The sequence below is a fragment of the Eubalaena glacialis genome, chromosome 6, assembly GCF_028564815.1.
Source record: "Eubalaena glacialis isolate mEubGla1 chromosome 6, mEubGla1.1.hap2.+ XY, whole genome shotgun sequence".
Taxonomy (NCBI): Eukaryota; Metazoa; Chordata; class Mammalia; order Artiodactyla; family Balaenidae; genus Eubalaena; species Eubalaena glacialis.
Window position 1 is genome coordinate 83,146,598 of NC_083721.1, and position 20,456 is coordinate 83,167,053.

General features: G+C 42.9%; 1 protein-coding gene across 1 annotated transcript in view; it reads right to left on the minus strand.

Annotated features, from left to right (window-relative positions):
• Positions 1–2,656: 2,656 nt before the first annotated feature.
• Positions 2,657–20,456, minus strand: part of MAP3K13 (mitogen-activated protein kinase kinase kinase 13) — a 164,769-nt gene continuing 146,969 nt past the window's right edge. Inside the window, exons 9-15 of the mRNA XM_061194389.1 lie at positions 15,311–15,420; positions 14,437–14,553; positions 13,610–13,747; positions 8,720–9,506; positions 6,929–6,999; positions 3,856–4,153; positions 2,657–3,009 (exon numbers count right to left, since the gene is read on the minus strand). Of these exons, the coding sequence (XP_061050372.1) occupies positions 2,908–3,009; positions 3,856–4,153; positions 6,929–6,999; positions 8,720–9,506; positions 13,610–13,747; positions 14,437–14,553; positions 15,311–15,420 (1,623 nt within the window). The 3' untranslated portion in view covers positions 2,657–2,907. The remainder of the gene's footprint in view (positions 3,010–3,855; positions 4,154–6,928; positions 7,000–8,719; positions 9,507–13,609; positions 13,748–14,436; positions 14,554–15,310; positions 15,421–20,456) is intronic.

The window sequence follows — 20,456 nt, forward strand, 5'->3', positions numbered from 1 at the left end:
ACCTTCCAATGCAGGGGATGCGGGTTTGATCCCTGGTTGGGGAGCTAAGATCCCACATGCCTCGTGGCCAAAAAACCAAAACATAGAACAGAAGCAATATTGTAACAAATTCAATAAAGACTTTAAAGATGGTCCACATCAAAATAAATAAATAAATAAAGAGGACACAGAGTTGTAGCCTCTCTGTTCTCAGAAGTAATGAACCAGAGAGATTCACAGTATGGTGTGGTCTGAAGTCAGAGGATGAAAAATATGGGTTTTCAAGGTACTTTTCCAGCTGTGACTAAGAGACTAAGCCTCATTCTAGAATTTCTCTTGTCTTGCTATGGGATGACATCACAGTTAGGCATTTTTTTTGTCATGCCATCTATTTATTTCCTTTTTATAGTCTCCCAACTAGGAGAAAAATGTTGGTTTTATGGGATTTAGTAGGAAGGAGATTACAAACTATGCTGCCAGTTCTTGAAACTATCTACCCCACAGGTCCCATGCAGATTCCCTGTAGGCCTGTTCCTCTCAGGGCATTAAATAATTCTCTTTGTGCTTCTAATGTAGTCCCATGATTTTATTTCTTAAGCAACTCGAGAAAATGTACAGCTTTTGAACTCTTTGTCCACCACTCAGTCATCTGATGCCCACCTAGGAGCTTTTGTGATCAAGTCAAAATCACAACGTATCCACTGGACCTCAGGGCGGTACACGCATCCTCAGATGATTGTTGTTGTACACAGAAAATGAGGGAATACAGCTAAGACAAATACCAGGGAGCTCCCAAATGGCAGTTCCATTTTCATTCCTTCATAAAAATCCATAATAATTCATGGTTAGCAATAAACACAATCATTGTGCTACACCATAAACCACACCTTCTGATCGACAGAAAATGAGAAAGATAATTATAAAATAAAATAACAATGATAATAATACCATAACTTAAGATCTTTCATGTAGTCCAGCTACAGAATTTATACAAAATGGAATAATTTAATGAAACAATACTGCTCTCTGTATAAGTTAAATATTTTCCTTTAGCCTACCTAAGAGCTATAAATTACAGACACTAAATTTTAAATCAATGTCTCAACATAAAGTGTAAACAAATGGAGGGATCAAACAAGCAAAAGGAACTGCTCTAAATTCCCTCCTGCTTTTCCTTTTTGGCCGATGCAATCAGTGACACCCAGAGGAGGGTGATGTTTTCATCTGCACTGGAAATGGTTTAATACCTGTGTATGTAAGTCTTTCCTGAAGTCCAGTCCGATGCAATATCAGAGCGTCTAGCCACCCTCTCCAGGTCTTGAGCTTCGAGGTTGTTTGGCAGTAACTGATTTTGGAGATAGAGACAGGAACTAGGCCAACATCTGTTTTTATATAAAATTCTAGATAAAAATTTCCTTAAAGCCAAGGCACCATGAGGTACCTTGGGATGTTTCTCAGAGCCCATGACCCTAGAGACAGGAAGGACCTCATGCCTTGGACAATATTTTTCCAATCTCTGCTTAGCATCAGTTGTTCTTTCTACGAATTTCCAAATCCAATTATTCAAAACTACATTGATCCAAATACATGTTACAAGTAGCATTTAACAAAAATGCTATCGTGATAGGGGAGGGGTTGCCCTTTGCAAGTTGCTTATTTTGCCTTTATTCTGATAGTGGTAGCCAGTCACTACAGCTTCTGGGATAGAATGAGTTAACAAATAAAAACATGGGGGATGGTTTGGGATTGGACATCGGGCAGACTGACACACCTCCTAGCTGTCTTCAAGGACTGTTCTGTTTAAATCAATAAAACTCTAGTAGACAAGCAACCTGGTTCCAGGGAGGGGTGATCCCATCTTCTGCACGTAGTTGAACTGAGACATTCTGAGAATGTCTTTTAACAAATTCCACATTTGCTTTTCCAACACTGTTGGACATTCTCTTTTTGTCTTCTCCTTCTCTCCTCCTCAGGCTCTCCCTCCCCTGCCCCCTTTTTCCCTAAAAGAAGCGGCCAACAGGTGGAAAGGAAATAGGCTACAGGAAACTGGCACTTGAGTCTGAAAAATCAACACATTGGTCAAGGTAATGCATTTGCCAAGGTAGTGACATTGACAGCATAAAAAGCAGAAAATTTGTCAAGGACAAGGTTGGACACTGTCTGTAAGTCTCACTACCAACGCTGCTCAGCATTTTAAAAATGAGATCAGCTTTGACACGCGCAGTTTTCTTTTTCCTCCTAGAGGAAGCACATGCCCTCAAAGGCCTTGGGTGCAAGTCTCTGGTCTCCAAAATTGTCTAGGTCTTTCCATCACCCATCTGGACAGGCTGGGTGGATTTAATGTGGTCTGTTCACAGATTACCTGGAATTGCTTTTCTTTTGCTGTTTTTGTTTTCTAAAATGTTCAGTATGTCTTGCTCTGGCTCTTCTTCAGTCACTTATGGCCAGAGGAACTGGTCCCCTGTTCAAGCAGCAGTAATACCTCCTGGCTCCACAGATTCCCAAGGATGTTGCTCCTGAATTCCACTTCTGTTCTTTCCTCCTTTCTTTCTCTCTCTCTCTTTTTTTTTTTGCAAGAAATTATTGTCTTTCTCTCTATCATATATAGTTCACTCTTTACAGTACAAAGTGTTAAAATGTCAAACAAAAATAAATATCAGTGTTACAGTAGCTAGAATATTCAATAAAATAGATCCCTGCCATTCTTGATTGAAATGTTCAGTGAGACTTAATTTCATTTGGATATTTTTTTCCAGAGATTTGTAAAGTCTCATGTTCCTGTTATTGCAGCTCATGTCTAGGGGTAAGAAAGATGGGGCAGCTCTCTTCCCAGACAAAAAAGCAGGGAGAGAGTGGGAAGAGTCTGGGGGTGGGATGGATGTGAAATGCCAGTATAGTCATGAGATCTTCAGGGTGGGTATTCTTTCATTACCAAGTAGCAGAGCTGTAGTGTTTATTGGTCCTAACTGTGGCATCAGAACGCTCCCCGTCTGAAGAGTCACAGTCCGATTCTTCAAACTGCATAGGATTCTGCAAAGTCAAGACAACATAAGACCTTAATTCCTTTCTGCAATCACTCAGTAAACATATTTTGAGCACCTCTCATGTGACAGACGCTGTGCTGGGTTGCTGGCTAAGATACAGGAGACCAGGTCCTGTCCTTGTGGGGTTTACGGAGAAAGAAGACATATAAAGATGACGATGGCAATTATGACGAAGGTGATGACAGTGATAACAGTGCCCCCAAAGCCCTACATATATTGTTTACTACGTTCCAGGCACTGCTGTAAGTGCTTTAACATCTATTAATCCACTCAATCCTCACAACAGCCCTATGAAATAGAGGCTGTTATCATACCTATTTTACAGATAAGGGAACTGACCTACAGCGAGGTTAAGTGGCTTACCCAACGTCACACAGTGAGTTAGTGGAAAGGCTGAGATTTGCATCTAGGCAGTCAGATTTCAGGGTCTACACTTCCAACCACTATGCTATCGTGACTCTCAGAAGGCAGTACTGTCTGTGAACTAAAGTGTTACATGTGCTCTGATAGCATGTAGGGGCTGGTGGGGACACAGAGGAGGGAGGCTCACACCCTTAACCAGGTTGGGAGATGGGGTCGGAAGTGATGCTTGAGTGAAATCTTGGAATGAAGGGTTCCCGAGCAGTTCCGTGTTTGTGCTTCCTTTGGGAGAACTGCCCCCATTTTGGAGGGCTCTGTTATCTCTGTACTTCTACTTACTTCATGGAGACAGTTGTTTTATCTTATATACTAGACGACGATTGTAAAGGCCCTAGGGACTTGAGCATGTTCTAACCCAAAGAGCTCCAGGAAGGGAAGAGTGATGAGAGGAGAAGGGAGGAGAAGCCCCCACCTCATAGCCACGGTCCTCCGTACACAGCTTGCCCAGAGACATCTGCGTCTTCACACGGCGCACAGCACACTCCTTGTCAGAGAGCCCGTCTGAATGCGAGGATATCTCAATGGGGATCTCCGGCGTCTGGGACAGCAGGTCATCTAGCTTCTCTGCCAGGCGGTCTTCGAGTTTATCCGCTAACTCATCAGGGCTGTTTGAGTGGTCACTGGTATTTCCTTCCTCTCCGTCAGACACAGAGAAATTCTCAGAGCTAAAGGTTGAATACGACTGGCAGCTGCTGATACAGCGATGGGGCCTAGAACCACAAAGAACCAGAGGAACTTAGTCCCGGGAACGGCTACTTTCCTTTTTTTTTTTTTGGCATGCCCCGGGATCTTAGTTCCCTGACCAGGGATCGAACCCACGCCCCCTGCAGTGGAAGCATGGAATCTTAACCACTGGATCGCCAGGGAAGCCCTTACTTTCCTTTCCTTGTCTGTCAGTCGCAGCCTTGGTGGGAGGTGATCTAGTTTTTTTTCCTGCCCCTGAGGGAGAGTCAAATCCCAAAAGGTAGAAACTGTTTAAAGCAACAGAGAGAGAAATCTGAGCTTTGTTTGTTTTATATGTTTATGTGGCTGCACACAACGCTCCAAAACTGATGGCTACCGCTGGTCTTTGAGAAAATCAGCTGGTCTAATGACACTGTGTACACCTGTGTGGTATGGAAATGTTCACATTGAGAGTATGCTTCTTATACACAGAGAATCAACCACCTAGGTTCTCAAGGGTGAAAGAGACTTTGGGGAGTCTCTGGTCTGACTCCTCTCCCAGAGCAGAAAACTGGAGGCAGAGAAGGGAAGTGACTTGTTCAAGGCCACACAGCAGAGCTGGGCTCGGGCCAGGTCTACTCACGTGCCGCCATCTCCTTCTCTACCTGCCTGGGCATGGTGGGGCGTTTCTCATGGGGCAGAGCAGCCCGGAAGGCTGACCCCCAACAGAAATGTGCTTGGAAGGAACATTCACTCTGCAGCTGTGGGCACTGCCCAGCCAGTTGCTGGCTCATTCCAGGTAACGTCTGGGTTTAGCTCTGATGAGGCAAAGCTTCCGGGGTGGGGGGAGGGGATTTACAAAAGTTCCTCATTTTTTTCCATTGTCTGCAAGAAGCCTAGTAAATAAGAATACTGTTAGCTTACGCTGACTTAACAAACAAAACAAATAAGAAGAAAGAAAACTTCCCTTTCCCTCTGTCATTGTCTGATCTTTCTGTATTTCTTAGTACAAAGCAATTTTGATGGCATATGATCTGAGTTTGGTTGATGGGCAGGCCAGGTGATGGGCCGGGGGCGGGGGTGGCATCAAGGACACATGAAAAGAGGCCAGATGGAGGAAGCCCATGTGGGAAACGGAAGTTAAGGTAAGACTCACACCTTCTCAAGGCTGGTAATCCCGGGGCTTCCCTGGTGGCACAGTGGTTGAGAATCCGCCTGCCAATGCAGGGGACATGGGTTCGAGCCCTGGTCTGGGAAGATCCCACATGCCGCGGAGCAACTAAGCCTGTGCACCACAGCTACTGAGCCTGTGCTCTAGAGCCCGCGAGCCACAACTACTGAGCCTGCGCACCTAGAGCCTGTGCTCCGCAACAAGCCACTGCAATGAGAAGCCTGTGTACCGCAACTAGAGAAAGCCCGCGTGCAGCAATGAAGGTCCAACGAAGAAAGAAAGAAAGAGAGAGAGAGAAAGAAAGAAAGAAAGTCTGGTAATGCAGAAGGGAGACAGGGAGAAGAATGTTATAATATTAAAAGTAAAACCGTGAGGTAAAACCAAAATTTTGCATCATAGCAAGAAAGAAAGGTGGGAAGCCATCAGGTAGGCTGAGTTAATGCTGGTCATAGGAACAAAAGCTGGAAGTAACATAATTGTGATGCCTGTAGAATGAGGTCAGAGGATGAAAAGACATTTTATTTGGGCTCAATCTCACTGCATAGGAGAAAACACAGCGTCCAAGGAAACAACAAGACAGCAATGGCAATGTGGTAGGAACAGCTCAGGGGATGAGAACAGATTTCAATTTTGTGTACAGCATAGGGACCCAGAATACAATTTACCAAAGTACTAGAAGTCCCTTGGTTTTAGGAAATTCCTGGTTCTGGGTAGGTACACAAACCTTCCTGGGAGATTCATAAAGCCTTCCTCTTCAAAAACAGAATGCCTAGTAGCAGAAAAGGCCTCCTGGGAGGAAAACTACCTTCCATATTTCTACAAAAGGGTAGCTCTTAATTCTAGAAATGAGGGGTGTGGTCCTTCTTTAGTCCTATAAGCAAAGTTATTATTGCTGGCTAGGCAGGAAGCTATTTCTAAGGATGGGTTGAAGGAGGACTCGACTCATTTAATTATACTTAATTTGAGGTATAAAATCCAAGGCATGGAGAGTGCTATGGATTTAATTGCATCCTCCCAAAATTCATATGTTGAAGCCTTACCTACAATGTGACTGAATCTGGAGAGAGGGTCTTTAAGAGGTAATTAAGGTTAAATGAGGTCATAAGGGTGGGGCCCTAATCTGACAGGACTGTGGCCTTATAAGATGAAGATCTCTCTCTCTCTCCCCCACCATGTGAGGACACAGCAAGAAGGCTGCTGTCTGCAAGCCAGGAAGAGAGTTCTCACCAGGAACCTTGGACTTGGACTTCCCAGCCTCCAGAATTGGGAGAGATAAATTTCCATTGTTTAAGCCACCCAGTCTGTGGTGTTTTGTTATGGCAGCCTGAGCAGACTCATATAGGGAGGTACACTAGAAACCAGTAAAATTACCCATAAAACAGCACAGCCATCTCTCATAAACTGCCCACTCTATTGTCAATTATAACCTTGAATCCATATTTATTTCCCCCATCTTGCAGTTCCTATCTAGTGAATTTGGATAAACTGGGATCTGCTGTGCATAGCCAGCTGCCAAAATGGGCAATGGTAGGTTCCAACTTCCCTATAAGCTGGCTGTTAGAAAGTGGCCTGTGATCGAACCGGAGGTGCGGCAAACGCAGGATTTTCCCTGATTACACTGAAGGCAATCACATGTGTTTATTGGTTTTACCTCTGTCTTCGTGGAAATTCAACTTCACTATCTACTTCCCCTTCTTCCTCTTCAGAGGAGTCATCTCCACTCTGAGGAGAACAAGGAGGAAAGAGTCTTATTTCTCTTTCTCTCTCTCTCTTACACACACGCGCACACACACACACACACACACACACACACGCACACAGTCCCTGTAAAAGATTTAATTTTCATCAAAGGCATTGAGTGGTAGCTTGCTGTCATTTTTAAACATATATCTCTTCATTCATTTAGCAACTTTCCCTGGGTGTCCATGATGAAAGGTCCTGAACTTGAAGAGGGGAAACCGGAGAAGAGGTCTTGGATTTTGGGGTGGTCTCTTGTAACCATTGTCACTTGCGGTTCTAGGCTCTGATATAGAGACTCTAATAAGAGGTGATCTTTCAGTTCTTCAAAGCCCAACAACTACTTTTTCCCCTTTTATGTACCAATCACCTTTTCACTAAAATTAGTTGTGGTGATGGCTGCACAACTCAAGAGAAAGAACTGAGTTATACACTTTAAATGGGAGAACTGTGTGGTAGGTGAATTGTATCTCAATAAAGTTGTTACCAAAAAATTATGTTATTGGCTTTAGGGGTCTGAGGAGCAGAGACTGACTTAGCCCAAATCCACTGCACTACCTGAAACAATTTATTTCTGGGAAAGCTCAGTCAATAGCAGCACTGTATGTGGAGGAAGAAATACAGTTCTGAGACGGTGGCCTTCAGCTTCAACTTCTTTTCTAGTAAATGTCTAGTTGACCAAAACATACTCATTTACATTTTAGACATTTTCATTCCTTCAACTGAACTTCTGATGAACGATGATGATATGAAACAATAGTTAGAATTGAGTGGGTGTTTTCTCTGTGCTAAATACTTTTCATACATAGTGTTATTTTTAACACATTAGCAAGATGAGCTCACATTTTTGGAAGGTTGCTATGTGCCAGGTCCTCTTCTAAATGCTTTATATGTATTAACTCATTTAATCTTCACATCGACCAATGAGACAGGGTCCACTATTAGCCCCATTTCATAGATTAGAAACCGATGTTCATAAAGGTAATAAGTGGAAGAGCCTGGCTTTGAACTCAGGTCTGACTCCCAAGTTTGGGGTCTTAACCACAAGGTAGGAGAGGTAGCCCGCCTCCCAGCTAATAAACCACAGGCAGCCAGTGGGCGAGGAAGAGGGGAACAGGTTTCAGTGACTGAGAACCGGCTGGATCATGACGGTTAATAATTAAGGCGATACTGTGAAGAAAGCTAGTTCCATGGGGGATTAATAGATGTTATTTAAAAAAGGCAGTATGGTCAAATAGGTGAGGGAAGTGCTGGATTAAACAAGGTTATTGCATGATTTCTCAAAGCCCAGGATTTGTTAATGTGAGCTTAGGAAGCTCCAAGAGGGGACAGAGAATACTGTTTCCCAAACATGTTTTATAATGGGAGCCTTCCTTCTTGCTACATCCCTTAGGACTAGGCTAGAGTAGCGGATTCCAAACTATTTTGATGACGTGTTGCTAATGTATGGCTATTTTTCTATTGATAAATTCTATACATTTTAATCAGTCCCCTGATTCAGGAGTTTCCAAAGTGTATTCCTTAGTCCATCACTTAAGCAGTGTGGAAAGTATTAAAAGTAAATAAACTGCTATTTATGCTTTTGTTATCTCATCCCTTTACAAAATGCATATTTTTTATGTACGTTTTATACTGCATAGAATATGACAGGCTCTGACATTCCTTGAAGGCAGTGATACACACCGCGGTTGTCATCACACCTTACCTTCTGAAGGGGCCTTGTTTTTCGAGGTAGAGCTGGGGGGGTGATGTGATGAGAGGTGTTGAGGGATGCTGCAGACCCACAGCCGCTGAATTCCTTTTCTTCCATTTTCTCAGAACCTTGGGCATTTTCCGAGAGGGGATTGTGTGCTGGTGGCTTGAAAATGTTGGGGCTCCTCCTCACGGGCTCGGCAGAGGGGACGCCTAAGGACCCATGCTGTTCTGGCCTGCGCTGGAGGCAGGGGTCATAGGGGTCAGCCTGACAACAGCCCCAGGGGCCTGCCTGGCCCTTGTCAGGCTCAGAACTTTTCCAGCAATCTGCTGCCACGGCCGTGGAGATGAGGTCAGGGCTAGAGCCAGGCATCTGTCTTTGAGCATGGTTGCTAAGTGGGCTCCGCAGGGCTGCCGCGGGGCCAAAATACCTCAGGTTGTTGGCGCAGGTTGCAATGTCCTGTCCGTGCATGTCGAGTCTGGGATGGTGACTCTGAGACGTGGCGGGAGGGGGTTGCTGGTATTGCTGCTGGAGAGGACTACGGTGATGGGGAGAAGGGTATTCGGACTGAGCCTGGTGCAGGTAAGTGGGATGGGGTGAATTTTCCCGGGCTGGCTGGTTTTTTAAGATCGCCGCAAAGTCACTGTGGCTGCCTCGGCTACTCCCGCGGCGGTGGCGTGGTTTGCTCCGATATCGGCTCTTGCTGCTGGAGGTGGACATTTTAGGACTTCCGGACAAAGGGGATGCAGTGGGAGCCACTTCCACACTGGGGATACCTTCAGATCTCAACAGATCTGGCCTGGGAGAAAAGAACAGGTTTGGTTTTAAACACATGAAGACACATTCAAGTTTGGGGAAATGTATCCCAGACCTTAAAATACACATAATCTTTGAATCAGCAGTTACATACACGGGATTTATCCAGTGGAGATAACGGATGTGCACAAAGATGTATGTTGGAAGATGTTATGTTACAGCATTGTTTAAAATAGCAGAAAGCTAGAAACAACCTAATGTCCACTTACAGAGGATTCCCTTTATTCCTTCTGGATTTTATTCTGTACCTCACTAGCTGAGTACTCAATCTCCTTTAAATTCTAATTTTACCCTACGGGCTTCTTGACCTCTTCCTCATAGTATCAGCTCTCAGCTTGGTGCCAATATGCCAAGGCACAGGCATGGGTGTTTGCTCACGATCAGAAATCTGTCTGATGATGGATCCCACAAGGGATCACAAAGGACAGAGGTCTGGGACCAGAGAAGGAAACCGCAGTTAATTAGACAAGAGGCTAAATTCAGGGAGTTTCGTCTAGACATGGTCCCCTTGAGGGCTGCTACTAAGTAATATCCACCTTTGCATGTGGAGGACATTAGCAAGGAGTCTTGCTCATAGGAGGTACTCAATAAATGTTTCAGGAAGGGGCCGAAGGGAGTGGCAGTAGAGGAGGGGGAATTAATAGAGAGCCCAGGAGGTTGCATAGAGCCAGTAAGAGAAGGGCTCATGTGGAACGACCCTGGTATTCTACCATGTTCCTAAAGGGAGGAGGGCCTCTCTCAGCTCACTGGGCTAGTCACGTGGATCATGTGCAGGAGGAACCCAGAGCCTGCAGGTAAACCTTACACACACCAACACCAAGGCACACAGGCAACCAATAAATGATTTCTGAACTGATGAACTGATTCAGGGCAGAGACTCTAGGATGCCAGGTAGTATCGCTACCTCCTTCCCCCCAAAGAGTAGCCCCACCCTTCTTTTGGACCAGACAGACAGAAATCAGCTGGAGATTTCAGAGCTGGAGGGCCCAAACTCTATTTTTTTTTTTTTCAAAAACAACAGAATCCTTTACTCAAATGAATTACGAGAAACCTAATATATAAAATAGATACAGTAAGAGAACAGATTGGTGGCTGCCAGAGGTGGGGGGTGGGAATAGGGGGTGGGCGATATGGGTGAAGGGGGTCAAAGGTACAAACTTCCAATTATGATATAAATAAGTCATGGGATGTAATGTACAGCATGGTAACTATAGTTAATAATACTGTATTGTATATTTGAAAGTTGCTAAGAGAGTACATCTTAAAAGTTCTCGTCACAAGGAAAAAAAAATTTGTAACTATGTGTGGTGATAGATGTTAACCAAACTTATTGTGGTGATCATTTTGTAATATACACATATGTTGGATCATTATGTTGTACACCTGAAATTAATATACTGTTATATGTCAATTGTATCTTAAAAAACCCAAACCCAGATATAGTAGAACAGCTGAAGAGAGGAGGGAGAGCAGAAGCCCCTCCCCGTGGGGCTCCCCCTCCTTGTCCTCTCTACCCCTGCAGTGGCCTCAGAGACACCTCTATTCAGGCCCTAGGGGGTCCCAGACCTTGTAAGGAAACCACAGATGCAGTTCTGCCTTCATCCTATGTGATGAAGAACCCAAACCCCAGCCCAAGTGGCTCCTGGTCTCACAGCTCATTACTGATAGAATCCAGACAAGAAGTCTCTCCTACTTGACAGTCTGCCTTGTTGGACAGTCAGAATACAGCTTGAAGGTGCGTACAAATCACTTGGGAGCTTGTTGAAATGACTGCATGGGTCTGGGATGGGGCCTAAGAGCCTGCATTCAGCAGCCACGCTCTCAGACGATGCTGAACTAAGGACTGCATTTTGAAGAGCCTCACAGGAAATCAGTAGGCATCAGGCAATAGGAGATGGGTTTTCTTCTCTTTCAGGAGAAGTTCAGTTAAAGGCTTGTCTTAGCACAGAAGTTCCAGGTATAATTGGTTTATGATGAGGCGGGTAGGGTACTGTGCTGCTGTCAGCATCTTCCTTCTCAGATTCACAGCTTTGTGGTCAGCTGGCCAACTTGTGGCACAGAAGGCATCTGGATCGAGGAGGTCCTGGGGCTTTTTATTGAGGAAAGAGAGCCCTCCAAGGCCCAGTTAGGGCATCTATCAATACTTACACAGTAACTGGCTATGGCGGGATCTAAAAGAAAGCTGAGGTGAAAGTGCCATTAAGTCAGGTAAAGGCTGCATTTATTGAAACTGGCAGTGCAAAAATCAAAGAATAACGCTGAGACAGCACTTCACAGTTGACAAAGCAATTTACAATATATAAAACACAAGTTTCCTACCATTACAATATCCATTTTACAGATGAGGGCACTGAGGGATCAGAGAGGTTAGCTGGCTTGTGTCCGTCACAAAGCTAGTAAATGGCAAAACTCACAACTTGAAGCCAAGTTTTTGGACACCAAGAAATAGTTCTTCCTCCATTCCAAGCTTCTCCATATTATGAAGTATTTAGATTATCTTATTAGACTATACTCACTCGTGATGGGCTTGGTGGATCCATCACTGAACTCCGACTCTCTTTTCAGTCCCTAACTAAACACAAACTGAAACCAAGGCTAAAGGATAGTGGATGGTTTCTCCTCTCTGATCGCCTCAGTGGGCATTGGCCTTCTGACTCGATAATCACTGGACTGTCCAAGTAATCTGAAACATAAATCCTTCAAGGGGCAATCAACTGAAAGCATAACTCTCTGCAGCTCTAATACCCACTCCGGGTTGCCTTTCCAGACAAGTTCAGCTCATCGACTAAGCATCTACTGGTGCTGTCAAACTCTTTCAAATGCATTTCTCAGAGGCAAAATAAAAGTAAACATAAGCTCACAATGTGAAAAATTAAACAGTACTATTTTCTCCCAAAGTGCTCTTTGTTTTAACTGTTGGCAGACTGCAGGGAGGAGCCAGCAGGTGAAGTCTGTGCCTCGTTTGTACACCAAAAGAAGAGAGGTGCTGGGATTCCTGGAGGGTTTTTCCAGGTGCCAACTGAAAACAATTTCTCAGAGCTTGACCAGAAGATGGTCAGGCACGGTAAGTAAAAGCAAAACTGGAATTAATCCATGTAGTTATCCCTCAGTAGTTTAGATTTATGTTAGTCATGCTGTGCTGGAATGGTCACTGTTCTGAAAGCCTTAAAATACACGCTTGGTTTGCATTTTCTCACTGTCTTTATTCCTACTGCATTTAGCTCAAGTCTCACTGCTGGGTCTACACCCCAGGTTAAGGGATATTTCCTTCTTTTGCTTTAATTTAGGATAGGGTCAACTCTCCATTCCTTGGGAGGAATGAGGCTCTAGCAGAGTCTGGTAATAAAAACTGACTGGAAGAGCATTCTAAAATTAAACTAATATAAGGAAAATGTGTTATAATTAGGGGAAAGGGCATCTTTTAAAAAAATTTAAAAACCCATTTTTTTTTGAGTAACTATGATTTCCTAGGTGATTTCACACGTTGTCTTATTTAAACCTCACGAAAGTTCCACACAGGAGTGGGATGAGGGGAACTATATGGTTAGACACAGGTAATTATCAAAGTGCCTGCTTTTGTTTTTGGTGGTGGGTTTACAGGCACTTATTACATTATTAAAAAGAATTAACTAAATGAATAAATAAAAGTGGGACATACACGGACCAATGTTGCATAAATCAAGAATTATGATGAACTCAATTCTGTGCACTAGGGGTCAAAAAAAGAAATCTCACGTGCTATAGTTACACCGTTTTACCCATGGGGTTGAGAGTGGTCAAGTGACATGATCCAAATCACACAGCTTCTAATAGGCAGAGCCAGGATTTGAATCCAGGTCTGTTTGGCCCCCAGTTCATTTCTCTTTTCACTATTCCATGCTAAGGTAATAAATATCAATGCCTCAGACAGTAAAAACTAGATTCCTGGAGTCCATGACACACTCTCTCCCACCTCCCTAGGCCATATCTAGAGGCAAGTGCGCTGACGACGTGGTACCGTGTGGCCACACCCATCATCATCTGATCATGTATTTTAGGGGCATGTTTCCCCATTTATCTGAATATCAGGTCAGTACAGGTGCTCACCGCTTGGCCTGCATCCCAGGTCTGTGAGGCACACCTTTCCTCTTCATGAGTTTCTCCATGGCATTAGGGTGGATTATTGGACGGACAGGATGTCGTTTGTAGGTCCCAGGATACTTCTTCTCCACTGCTTGCTCACGCCTGAAGAATGAAAGCAAAAGCTACGTCTCAGTCACCGCAGACAGAAAAGATGGGCAGAATGTTTTCACAGGTTAACTCCACCCACAGATTCTGGCCACACTTAACAGATACAGGCTATCTGAAGAATAGCAAGGCGGCTCTTCAGGTTAAAAAGGGAAAAAAAAAAAAAACTCAAACTAACCTGACTTCATTTTTTTCTTCAGGTTGCAGATGGACTTGGAGGCCAACCTTCCCGTCCCCAACATGCCTCATGAGACACAAAGCAGTGGCTGAAGTCCTACTTATTTTCAGCAGCTGCTATTTCAGTCAGGACCCCAGGGTTTCTCACCATTCTCAGGAATACCCTGAACCACTTGCAGCAGCTGCCTTACTTCTCCAGGGGGCAGTAAGCTCCCATGCATCCACACCAAGCTCTTCTTGAAATGAGGACCCCTTTCCTGAGCCATTCGGCAGGTTGAAGTTGCAAAGGCTTGTCAAGCGCACAGTCCCCTAGAACCAGCTCCGTGGCAACTCCACTCAACTGTAAGCCTCACCGGGGAGGGGACCTGTGCCCGGCACATGCCCTAAGGAATGTTGGGTGGACGAATAAAATAGCTGCCAGTTCTGAGTAGCAGCAACCTGGAAGAGTAGTACATTTCAGCCAATTGACAGACCCAAATCAGTCAGGACACAGTGGTCTGGATACATACTTAATTAGCTCCTTCTCCCGCATTTCTAGCTGCAGCATGATGGCACTCAATTCCATGTATAAATTATTAGCCCGCTCAAGTTTTCTCTCATAGTGCTCACGAATATCCAAAGCATGCCTATCAAAGAAAACACAGAAGCAGTGAAGCTGATGAATGTGAGGGAGAACTAAGGTCAGCTGTAAAGAAACAAGAACAGGATGGTTTATCTCAAAAGCATTTGCCCAAGGGCCCTCTAAATTTAAGACTCCCTTGTCCGATGCAAAGACTCAGACAAGAGTGAGTGGGAGATGGGAAATACAAGTTTTCCACTTAGTTGATTGTTAAGGGTCATATCCAGCCATATAGGATAGCCAGGAGGGCTACAGATAAAACTGAATGCAATTTATGTATAATTTACAGCCTTTGTCTATGCAGTATTGGCAATATCTTAATAAGAATACAGTATAATATATGTTAAGGGAAATATACAGTTAAAGCACGATCACTCATTTATACTTATCCACACTACAGATCCTGTCTAATCTAGTGGTTATCTGAGAACACGTGTTCTATCCCTTGATAGAGTATAAGCATCTTGAGGCCTGGTACTACATCTTATAAACTTCTGACCTTTCATGTTACCTAGGACAGCGGCTGAATAAACAAATAGCATTGCTCCAGGAATCTTTGTTGCAGAGATATAATAAAGGAGGATAACAGAGGTGGGGGGAGACGATAAAAAAGTGATATAAAGGAGGACCAACTTTCAAAGAGAATAACAATAACCAGCAGAAGTGCAAGGTGTGTAGAAAACGAAATGATTCACAACAAGGGTTCCTGCTAATATCTGAAGACCTGGGAATGAGAAGAGGTGAAGTAGGAGACATCAGCTGACCTGAGCTCTTCTCTGCGCCTTCGAATCAGTTCTTCATCTAATCGGTGGATACAAGTTCCTTCACTTTTGATCTTCTCAAAGTGTTTTTTTACTTCTTCTCTCCATTCAGCCTAGGCAAGGACAAATTAGATTTTGTTAATAGTCCAGGAGTTTTAATCCCTGATATAACCATAGGATCATATACAAGATTTTCCCCCCTGTATGCTTCTACTAAAGAGCCTTATAGAATAGATGTTCAATAAATGTTATTTGATAGCAAAATATCTCATGCTAGTGTATCTGCACACCCCACCCCACTCCTCACCCCATTTTCTGTATTTAGTCCAGTACTCAGTGCTGTCTTTTCTAATTTTCTTTCAGTACTAGCCATAAGAAACATCACAGCTGGCACGCTAGCCATCATCTCTGGAACAAAAGAGCTCAATTTTAAGTCAGGATGGTGGCTGAGACAGCCTGGCTGGAAAGAAGAGCTCTGATAACCATATGGTACAAGCATGTGTCAGTGACAATATGATCATCTTTACATTTGGACCAGAATTCCTCCTAGGCTTTGTTTATGAAAATATCTTGAGAAAATATTTGGAATAGAAGATCCAAGGGGCATGAACAGCAGGAGATGGGGATAAAAATATGGGGAATTATACGGGAATTTGGGGGTGGGGGAAAGAAAAGAAAAGAGAGAAGGAGGAGGAGGAGAAAGAGCATGGCCAAACATTTTAGTAGTCTGACAAAAATTTTAGGAGAGGGATGGATATCTAACGTGTGATTTAAGTTGTTCAAAATGTAAGCCTCTTCCAATTTCCTAAACCTTTAGTAAAGTCTCTGACATTCACCTTGACTTTGGATGAGTGTTTTTATTTGTTTTGTTTTGTTTTTTTAAATCAAGGAAAGGTGCTGAACTTCATGCTTAGGTCAAAGACAGGAAAAAGATAAAGGAACAACCAAAAGATGGCAGGAACGGGGGCCCAAGCAAACAGAGTCAAAGTGTCCATGAAATTATAAATCTCCCAGGAATTCACAGAAGTATTAAAAAGGACATTGGACTTTGCATAGGGCACGGAATTTCAGACCAATTTTATCTAAATTTTAGGAGGTAGGAACATCTCTGCAGGAATATAGTCTACAGACCATTTCTAGAAAAGCAGCTAAAGGAGACGCTTCCTCAAATTATGTACACACTACTATCCCAAGAAGCTAATGAGATTATCTAGGATAATTTCTAGTGAAGGCTAGATATGTAACCAAATGTTTCTAATTGTATCATCTTCTTCTAGAGCTATTCTATTACTTTTAGATTCATGTTAAAAATGATCTCTCTAGATCATGGAAGAAGTTATGCTTAAGTAGTTGTGAAGTTACAGAAGTTTCTCCCCAAATTTGCTGTTTCTCATTTTTTAAAAAAGTCTTTATTGAATTTGCTACAATATTGCTTCTGTTTTACATTTTGGTTTTTTGGCCACGAGGCATGTGGGATATTACTCCCCAACCAGGGATCGAACCCACACCCCCTGCACTGGAAGGCAAAGTCTCAACCACTGGACCGCCAGGGAAATCCTTCATTTATTTTTATAGAGGAAATTATATTGCAATTATTTAGAAAGTGGTCATCCTACTTATCTGTTTATAATACGTTAGATCTTCACATATATATATGTTGACTGACCATTGGGGAGAGATTTCTGTTAGTCAGTTGACTTTCGGGCATCAAACCTGGCAGACAACGTCATCAAAGAGCCGAGATCTAGAACGCACTGTCCATTGTTTGGTAACAGTCTTTGACTGTATCTAAGCAGTAAATGCAGGTTTGGCTGAGCCCCAGGTAATGCTGTTCTCTCAGCCATCAGATCAAAGTCATGAAGTAGGAAGAGCATTTGAGCTTTAAGAGGCCAAAGATGAAAATCAAGAGTTGTTGGACCTAAGAAGGATAAGGGAGAGGGCCAAATGTGGGCCTTAAAGCATCCTCTTTTGTGAAAAACATGTCAGTAGATTCTACTCCAACACTTAAAGAAGAGACCAGGAAAAGGAATACCTCCCTCTGGCAGTGAGGAATCAGATATCACAGATTGGATTTTTTAAGTTCTAGAGGAAATAAACCTCCTGACATCTAGCTTACGGGAATGTGAAACTTAAAGAAAACCTTCTCAAGATTGAAACTTTTTAAGAAAGTAGATTTCCCAAAAGAAGTTCCCTCTGTGGGAAAACACCAGGTACTGATTAATAATGTGTTTTCCCCAAAGGTACTGTGTTACAGGTAGATGTTAATTTTGGAGTTCCATCACTATACTTAGAATCTTTATGTAATAGGAGTTCCAAATTGCACTTAATCTGCAATTTAGACATTTCTGGGCATAACTAAGAAATGGAGGTGGGCAGGCTGAAGCCAATTTGCACAGAGATTAAGGAGTCTCTGAAAGAAAACATGAGGGAAGAAGGAATCCTGTGTGATCTTGACCTATAACAAAACCATCAACATAGGAGTGGAGAGGCATTTCCCATTTGTTCCACTAATACCTGTAAAATTTTGGGCCATAATCAGCACTATTCTGTGACCTTTAACAAAATGTAACTCAACAGGGAAAGGAAGAATTCATTGCATAAACAGAACAATGTGCAACTTTGGAATATGGAGAAGTCCAGAGCTTCAGTAACTGCAAAAAATAGCAGCTCCTGGTGGGTGATGGCAGTGCCTTAAGGATACGGCAGCATCCATTGGATGCCAGCTGGGGACTACAGCCTTTCAGCAGAAAACAGTACTAACCAATAAAGTAATACCCAGCAGATGCTAGGTGGAAGACTTCTGTTCCAGCCAGAGTCACTGGAAAGTAGGGCAGACATTAATATGAGGCTGTTTGAGATCCCCACCACTCGTTACTGGGGATTCCCCCAAACTGCATGTGTGGTGGAGGGAGGGAGTATGGAGTGCTTCACAAGGTACTTAAGTCCTGTGTAAGCAGGTATGGGAAAAATACAGTGACAGTTGGGTTATTGTCATGAATGGAATCCTCTTTATATCCCAGATAAGGCCTGGGAAAGGCTGTAACATCTAGAAGGTTTTTGTCTTCTCCAGTCTTTCAGTTATTCAATCAGTAGACTGAAGCTCTTGTACCCAAACCTTGCTTCTCTTCTCTCTCATAATATAAGTGTCAAAATGAAGCTGAATTAATATATCAATGGATAAATAAAATAGGGTATATCCATACAGTAGAATATTATTCAGTCATAAAAAGGAATGAAGTTGTGACATATGCTACAACATAGATAAACCTTGAAAACATGCTAAATGAAACCAACCTGACACAAAAAGACAACTATTGTATGATTCTACTTCCATGAAATATCTAGAATAGGCAAATTCATAGAGATAGAAAGTAGAACAGAGATTACCAGGGGCTGTGGGGAAGACAGAATGGGAAGTTATTGCTTAATGAGGTAATGAGAAATTTTGAAAATAGATAACGGTGACAGTTTTATAACATTGTGAATGTAATTTATGCCACTGAACTGTATATTTAAAAATGGTTAAAATGGCAAATTTTATATATATTTTACCACAATTTTTATAAAGTAAAAAAAGAAGTTGAGCCAGCTCCAGCCTAGCTTGAGGAATAGAGAAGCAGGATGTTGAGGGGCTAAGTAGTGGGAAAACATAGATTCTGAGTCAGAAAGGTCTGAGATGTTGTCAAGTCCAAACCTTGATTGGCACGAGTCCTCTTTACTGTCTCCCCACGTAAGTGCCCAGCCTGTGCCTAAGCGCCTACTTGCTCATGATGAAATTACTCTTAAGGTAGAATAGTCTGTCCCTATAATGAGCTATCTGTCTCTGCAACTCTCAGCCCCTGAATTTCTGGGTGGTCATGGTGGCACTCAAAAGGAAACTAGAATGGTGCAAAGACAGAGGGTTGTGGAAGAGCTCAGAAGCAGGGCACGTGATGCACCTAGCAGCTGGGATCTGGGACCAGGCTAAAATGTTTTCTAAAGACTCATACCAAATGTAATTGAATACCAGGAGCAATAATTGCCTACTTGGAGAAATGGGTTATTGTCTAGGAATGAAGCAATAGCTTTGGCAGAATCTAATATTGTACTGAAATTGGTTGCTTTGTTCATCTGTTCTATATATGCTGCTTCCTTATACATGTGCTGTTGATGAGAAACAGATGAAGCATTTTCTCTCAGGAAGGAGTCAGCTGGGCTCTTGGCAGCACTCTTGACTGACAGTTCCGGGGGAAGGTGGCGACCAGCAGCTAATAGCCATTGATGGATGACTGATGAGGAAAGGGTTTTGTCAGCAGGCAGGAGGCGAGGCCACAGGTATAAAAGTGCTATCGAAAAGCAAAACTATGTGCTAAAAAACTAGTTCTTGCCCATTGGGGGCGGATAAAGTCAAAACACAATTAATAGGAGCTCCCTAGCTGCCATCTTATCCATCTCAGGAGTTCATTAGAAAAAGTACCCAGAATCTCTACAGTGGCATATACTCAGCAATAAAAGGAATGAACTAGTGATATGTACCACAACATAGACAAATCTCAAATGCATTATGCTAAGTGAACGAAGACAGGCACAAAAGCCTACATATCATATTATTCCATTTATATGACATTCTGGAAAATACAAAACCATAGGAATAGAAGACAGATATCTTTTTAGCAAGGACTGGGGCTGGGAGGAAGGGCTGGATACAAAAGGACACGGAGAAAATTGGAATGATGAAAATGTTCTGTATCTTGTTTGTGGTGTATATATTTGCCAAAACACATCAAATTGTACAAGTAAAAAGGATGTACTTTATGTTTGTAGATTATACAGAATAATGTGACTTAAAAAACCCCTCAATATTAAATTCCCAATTAGAGTTTGAGATGTCCTAGGTAATTTTGTTTCTAGCTTCCTATGTAACTTTTTCCTTTCTATAGTAGCAGCAAATACCAAGGACTTTAGTTATTAGATTTTTATAACATGTCTGAGATATATGGCAGACATTGTTACATCTATTTTATATGTGGGAAAATAGAGGCCCAGTGGCATCCAATTACTCATCCACATTAATGGTGTAATGGTGACCAGAATCCAGGTCCCCAGACTCAAAGACCAGTGCTTCTCACATATATTAAATACCCATTCCTCAAATAGCAACCCATCTTCT